Source organism: Gymnoscopelus braueri (assembly GCF_963280865.1).
Source record: "Gymnoscopelus braueri genome assembly, chromosome: 23".
NCBI lineage: Eukaryota > Metazoa > Chordata > Actinopteri > Myctophiformes > Myctophidae > Gymnoscopelus > Gymnoscopelus braueri.
In genome coordinates, this window is record NC_137625.1 from 7,722,325 (window position 1) to 7,729,398 (window position 7,074).

Consider the following 7,074-nt stretch of genomic DNA (forward strand, 5'->3'; position numbering starts at 1 on the left):
CAATTTTGTTTAAACTTTAAACAACATTGAGGAAGCAAGCTCAAAATAAGCAAAGAAACCTGCCCCAAAAAAAGCAACCTGCAACTACCATTACAGAGAATCAAGCCCAAAGTCGCTTATAATAAGCGGACATGGCAACGCTTGAAAGTGTCTGGCAGAAAGCAAAATACTTCCGGTGGCAATAAAACGTCACGATTTTTGTAGTTCAACTTTCAGGTTAAAAAGCTGCTCTTCATTGTTTTGAAATGATGCCCGCTGTTTCCTTTTTTTCCTTCTTTTTTTTTTTCTTTGTTTATGCTCTTTTTTCTTTCTCTTTTTAAATTCCTTTATGTCTGTCTTTTTTTGGAAAAAACGAATACAAATATATACGTGATGACCTTTTTTTTCGTTGGGTATTTTGATCTTGATGATAAGATGATGCTAATGCTGTCATTCGGAAACGACATGAAAATACATCGACTTATATTTTCATCACTCACACACACTAATCTCTCAAGAACAGATTCTGCTAAAAAACAGCAGAGGGCGCTGTTTTTCCTTTTTATTTGGCAATGGGTTCTCAGATTGCTTGCACACACACACACACACACACACACACACACACACACACACACACACACACACACACACACACACACACACACACACACACACACACACACACACACACACACACACACACACACACACACACACACACACACACACAATTTATTTATTTGAAGGTGGATGAAGGGGAGAGGAAGATTACAGAAGCTTTGACCTTTTAGTGAAAAAGGCTTTTATGCTGTCATTATTTTGTTGTTGTTCTGAGTAGTCAATTAAATATAGTGGAGTGGAGTGTCATAAGTATCCAAAAAATTAAATTATTAGAAAGTAAAGCAGAGATATTGTACACTACAGTACTCAAGTACAATGTAGCCTATACTGTCCACCTTGTCATCCAATCAGAGAAGATTAAAGGAGTGTCGTATGACGTCATATATGTGTTTATAAAGAGGTCACTCTTCCGGACCTCAACTGTGCGGACCTTAACCTGTTGTTTTCTTTGTTACACTTAGTGGCCAGACAACTCTCACAGTGTACAATTATGGAAAGTCAGCAGCAGATCATAGCTAAGGTGTTGGAGCAGTCTGCAAAGTTGGTTGAGGAGCAGGTGGACGCTCATTTGAGAGAACTGGACAATTTGGGTGAAGAGGAATTGGACAAATTGAGGGAAAGGCGCCTGGAGGCCCTCAAGAACGCCCAGAAACAGAAGCAAGAGTGGCTGGCTAAAGGCCATGGAGAATACAGAGAAATCCCTAGCGAGAAAGACTTTTTCAACGAGGCCAAGGTAAGCAAGAACATGGTCTGTCATTTCTACAACGGCTCCACCTCTAGTTGTCTAGTTTTTGACAAACACTTGGCTATCCTGGCAAAGAAGCATATTGAGACCAAATTCATCAAGCTGAATGCGGAGAAAGCCCCTTTCCTCACACAGAGGCTGCGGCTAAAGACCATTCCTACCCTGGCCCTGCTGATCGATGGCAAAACCACAGACTATGTTGCTGGATTCTCTGACCTCGGAAATACAGATACGTTTTCCACAGAGATGCTGGAATGGAGACTTGCACGTGCAGATGTAATTAACTACACTGGAGACCGACTGTCGCCTCCATCACAGACACAGAAGCCAGTCTCTATATTCACAAGGGTGGAGAAAACAATCCGAGGGAGAGCCTATGATTCAGATTCAGGTTCTGAAGAGGACTAGAAAGCTCTGCCAATTCTCCGCAAACAGTTTGCAGACAGGCCCCAGAAAGCAAGCTTTGCTTTCCACTTGTTTGAGTTACCGTAGTATTTCAACTATCAGTCTTCCATCCTTCCAACTTAACGACTCTTAATTTCTGCACACTCTTGTGTGCAGAAATCACATTTTATACATGCTATTTAATCAACAGAAAGATAGAGAATATGATATGATCTGCCTAGCCATAGGCGCAACAATTGCTCCAATTTTATCTTTGCAGTGAACAGAGACAAGAAAGGCAGGAAGGAGGGGATTGATATGCAGTAGGGTGCCTTGGGTCGGATTCAAACCCGGGGTCAGCTGCATGAAGGACTATATACAGTATACAGTATAGCCTTATTCATATGGTATGCTGCACACTCTCAGGTGATCCATTGGGGCACCCAAAAGATTCAGAACATATAAGACTCAGACTCAAGGTATTTCAATAAAGCTGCTGGACTCGTCGCCATCCCACTTCCACCTGTTCTTGGCTTTTGTGCTTGGTGTGTCAATGAAGCATTACTCAGAACCTGTCAACAGTTATCCTGAGTTATGATCTCCGCCAGGCCGAAGGCAAAGGGGGAGATTATGTTTTTGCACTGTGTGTCTGTCACCATGGCTAACATCTCAAACCATGATCAGTGCCACATTTCTTGTGCATGCTGCCAGTAGGCCAAGGAAAGCCATACCTTAATAGTTTTCACATAAATGTGAATACTCTTTATGGCATGGCTCCTAGGGATGCGAGCGTGTGCGTGTGTGTGCGTGTGTGTGCGTGCGTGCGTGCGTGCGTGCGTGTGTGTGTGTGTGGGTGTGTGTACATGCGGCTAATCTCGCAAACCAATCAACCTTGTGCACGGATTGAACAGGATTTATTTCCTTGGCCAAGGAAAGGTAAATCCCCAAATATTTGTTTACAGTGACTGGCATTGGGGCAGCACTCTAGGCCAGCACTGATCTTTTCTGGATCAGGGCCCACTTGAAAGTTTCTAAAGCATTCACGGCCCAGTCCACCCAACGGTGGTCAGATGGGTGCATTTTGTGGATCAATGGAACTAACGTAGTACACTTTACGTTTTTCAAGATTTTAAAGAAAAAATACCATGACACTCTTTTTTTAACATTAAAGTTATATTAACAATTAAACCTTGGTGTTTCGCCAATTATTTGGGGCCATCTTGCAATATCCTCACGGACCACCAGTGGGCCCCAGCCCACCGGTTGGGAATCGTTACCTTATTTCATGACATTCACTACAGAAGCTAGGCTGCTGAGAGAGGTCCTGTTTGATGGCATTGCCTGTATTCATATCTGTGCAAAATAGCCTCTAATAACACCTGTTATCGTTCTTATCACATTTATTTATATTATTATTTACTAATACCAGATCAAAAGTGTAATAACTACTTAAGCCCTATTTTGTACTTAGCTGATCTACAAGCTTGATAGTGTGTGTGTGTGTGTGTGTGACCGTCGGTCCGTATCTTGCATCTTGCCAACCATACACTGACCAATCCCCAAATAGTTTTCATATTTGTGTCATTTTCTTCACATTTTGTGAAGTTAACCGTCACACCTATACACTGCTCAGTCTTTCCCAAATATGGAGCCGTGTGGAACTCCATATTTGGACGTTAATATTGCATCAATATGGCATCATATTAGAGAATCCCTAACAGTGGTCAAATCCACTCCTTGCAGTCAGCAGTTATAAAATGGGTCAGTTCAGAACTTCAAGTAAAGTTCTTACAATTCTTTAACGTAATCATTTTTTTTGGTTTGGAGGTGTGCGCATACTGTACTCTGTTCCTTATCCTTTTTTTAACAGATGCAGCCAAGATTCAAAAGTTGGTTTCCAAATGAACATTTATTCAGAAACAAAAGGGGAACAAATACTGAAATTTGTTTGGGACGGACAGACAGACAGACAGCCAAACTGACAAGTCATTCAGTAATTTTTTTCCAACCAGCTGTCTATGTTGTTATGGAACTGGATAAGATGGACGAGAACGACTGGAAATACCACGGAGAAGGAAACAAGAATCTGGTGGTCTCACACCTGCAGCATTTCAGGGTTCTACGGTTCCTCAAAATCTCGACAGAAGACTCTGAAAACGCTCCCCAGACTTCAGAGCAGACTTACAGACACATTGTTGACTTCAGCAAGAACATCATGAGTCCTCTATTGGGAGACAGGTTCGTCCACAGTGGTGAAGTGATCAAGCTGCCTCTAGAGTTTGTCAGACAGCTGTCAATCAAAGTTCAGCATCAAAGACCACAGTGGCGCTGTAAAAAGGCGATGGACATCTACAGTGGCTGTACTCTGTGCCTTCCAAACCTGACCTTACCTCCATGTAACTTGCCCACGCACACACCACCTCTATGTATAGAGATAAAGCCTAAATGTGGCTTCCTACCTTCAGCTCGACATGTCAGTAGAGACATCAAGACCAAGATCTGTCGCTTCTGCACTCATCAACGCTACAAGGTGGCCAATGGGAAGTGGAGGAGATCCAGTCTCTACTGTCCTCTAGACCTGTTCTCAGGGAACAAGCAGAGAATGTACTCTGCCATAAAACACTTGATAGAAGAACCACAAAATAACTTTAAAATATTCAAGGGTGGTCAGTGTATATATGAAGGAAATAAGGGCAGTGAGGACTTCCAGGACTTGAACTCGCTCCTGCAGGACCTCAGACCTTACTTCCTGCCTGGAACACCCAGGCTCAACGGCCACCTGGCCAACAAGGCTGTCCTTAATGACCTCATACAGGTGTTGGTGGAAGCTCTGCTGAACAACGGAGGAGAGGAGCGAGGATTGGAGAGAGGAGGAGGAGAAGAGGGGCAAGGCTTCTGTGAGGCCAGCCTCCTCACTAGAGAGCTGATCAGAAACTGTTGTCCTGGTCTGCCTCGAGATTGCGTTCTGTCCAGGATCCTTCACACTCAGATGTTGGACAGTTTAGACATTGAAGGTCTCCACCCTCTGTACCGTCGCCTCGAGCAACACCTGAAACTCTATCCTGAAGACAGGAGTTGTCTCCAGTTGGACGGACCGTACAATGCAGCCTTCTTGGACAGGATCCAGAAATGTCCTGCTGAAGATGATGGCTCTATAGATTACGCCGTAACCAAGGTGCATCAGTACCGGGTCTCCTTGACCGCAAAGGATTGCTCCATCATGGTTGTCTTGGTTCCCTGCGGCGAGGATGAAAGTCTGCCGGGTCAGATGAAAGCGAGAGAGCTCCTGTGCTCCTCAAGGACTTCTGCTCCTCGTTTCTCCTTTTCCGTGTCCATCGTGGACCTGGACCCCAAGCCATTCGACAGTGTCCCCCGCCAGCTCATCCTGGACCACCAGATCGTCTCCTCCTACCTTGAGAACAAATGATCCTCTGTACAGAGAGAGAAGACTGCTGCACTCCGCTGCTCCACTCCCTGTGAGAGGAACCTCCACCCCTGCTGCTACCCACGACAGACAGACAGACAGACAGACAGACACACGCACACACACATGGAGGGCAGCCATGTTGGAGTGGCACCTGGAATCATAGAGCAGTGGTTGAGAACAATTCAAGGACCCTCAATTTGATGTGATTTTTATCCTTGGGACTCCAATCCATTGAGTGTGTACCATTTGACCCTTATGTGTCCATTTGGCTGCTTCCTTTTATACACATTTGATAAGGTGTCCACCCAACAATTTGTAGCTGTTGCCATTGTTGCCACAGAAGATTCGAAATGAGCTTCGTTACATCATAACATGTGTTTATAAGGATGTGACCTGCTCAGCAGTTTATTCAGTTTGACTTTAAACTGTGTCAAGCGGAGAGACTACATGGCGACAGGCAGCACCATCACTGCATACGATGCAAAGATCGGTCCGTCCATCCTTAGCAGTGACCTTTCCTGCTTGGGTAGCGAGTGTGTGCAAATGATGGAATGCGGCGCCGACTATCTGCACCTCGATGTCATGGATGGACACTTTGTCCCCAACATCACGTTTGGACATCCCGTGGTGGAGTCCTTAAGAAAGTTTGTAGGCCAGAATCCATTTTTCGACGTGCACATGATGGTCTCTCGGCCAGAACAATGGGTGAAACCCATGGCTGCTGCAGGAGCCAACCAGTATACTTTCCACTTGGAGGCCACCACCAACCCTGGGAACCTCATCAAGGAGATCAGAGAGAGTGGCATGAAGGTAGGATTGGCAATCAAGCCTGATACTAAAGTTGCAGAGCTTGCGCCGTGGGCTAATCAGATTGACATGGCCCTGATTATGACTGTTGAGCCTGGCTTTGGAGGACAGACATTCATGGAGGACATGATGCCCAAGGTCAGCTGGCTAAGGAGCCAGTTCCCTATGCTGGACATCGAGGTGGATGGAGGTGTGGGCACCGACACCATTCACAAGTGTGCCGAAGCGGGGGCCAACATGATCGTGTCGGGCAGTGCCGTGATTGGTAGTGATGACCCTCGTGCCGTCATTGCTCTTCTTCGCACCGTGGTGGCCGAAGCGATTCAGAAACGCTCGCTAGAGCGCTGATAACCACATGGCCGTGTTCCCGTAGCTATGCCCCTTAGCCAGCCCGTGGGGACAGTCTCTGGACAGTTCTGGGGTTTAAAGAAACTGCTTACGCCCTATACGTTGTTGTACTTGTACAGCAAATAGCTAAAAAGGCTGATCTACAAGCTCACAACACAACATATCGTATTGAGTGTATTTTCACTACTTTTTAAAATGTCAATAATAATAATAATAATCTTTTCATTTTTTCTATTTTTATTTTGTGCAAATTTGCCTCTATACTGTACGGTTTGCCAGGGTTTCATGTGGTTAAAGCTCAAGTACTGATTATAGGGATCAAAAAGTGGACAGACTCAGTTAGTAAAATTGAACAGGGTCACTCATGCAGAGATTCAATTCTAGAACAGCATTCACAGTTCAACTGTGACAGTTCACAAGTCACATTCATAGACAGTAATTCCAAACCCATGGTAATCCCTGGCAGCAAAGAATCCAAACTAATGTAAAATTGGAAATCAAAGTTCAGAGACATAGCATAATAACACATCAATAAAACAGCATCATGCTGTGAAGTCTTGCCCAGTTTTGAATTGGCACACCCCAGAATGCTACATTGATTTTGGTAGTGGGTTAGGACAATACATTTGTAAAAACACCATCTAATCAGCGTCAACAAGGCTCAAATCCTCCCTATAATACAAGTTATATCAGTATAATGCCTTAACTTGGAAATCCTAGCAGTTTAAAAGCTGATTTAGGATAGGGAATACGAATCACAGAA

The 7,074-nt window shown here is 44.6% G+C and overlaps 3 protein-coding genes across 3 annotated transcripts; all 3 read left to right on the forward strand.

The window, feature by feature from the left end:
* Positions 1 to 1,090: 1,090 nt before the first annotated feature.
* Positions 1,091 to 1,753, forward strand: LOC308079676 (thioredoxin domain-containing protein 9-like; the record flags this gene model as incomplete). Its single annotated transcript, XM_080421228.1, has 1 exon — positions 1,091 to 1,753. One exon carries the CDS (start codon positions 1,091 to 1,093, stop codon positions 1,751 to 1,753), a length of 663 nt encoding a protein of 220 aa, XP_080277354.1.
* A 2,002-nt stretch (positions 1,754 to 3,755) lies between these two features.
* On the forward strand, positions 3,756 to 5,156 carry LOC308079233 (inositol-pentakisphosphate 2-kinase-like; the record flags this gene model as incomplete). The annotated part of the gene is made up of 1 exon (XM_080420609.1): positions 3,756 to 5,156. The coding sequence occupies one exon, from the start codon at positions 3,756 to 3,758 to the stop codon at positions 5,154 to 5,156; it is 1,401 nt and encodes a 466-aa protein (XP_080276735.1).
* Positions 5,157 to 5,603: 447 nt separating this feature from the next.
* Positions 5,604 to 6,311, forward strand: LOC308079234 (ribulose-phosphate 3-epimerase-like; the record flags this gene model as incomplete). Its single annotated transcript, XM_080420610.1, has 1 exon — positions 5,604 to 6,311. The coding sequence occupies one exon, from the start codon at positions 5,604 to 5,606 to the stop codon at positions 6,309 to 6,311; it is 708 nt and encodes a 235-aa protein (XP_080276736.1).
* Positions 6,312 to 7,074: the final 763 nt, after the last annotated feature.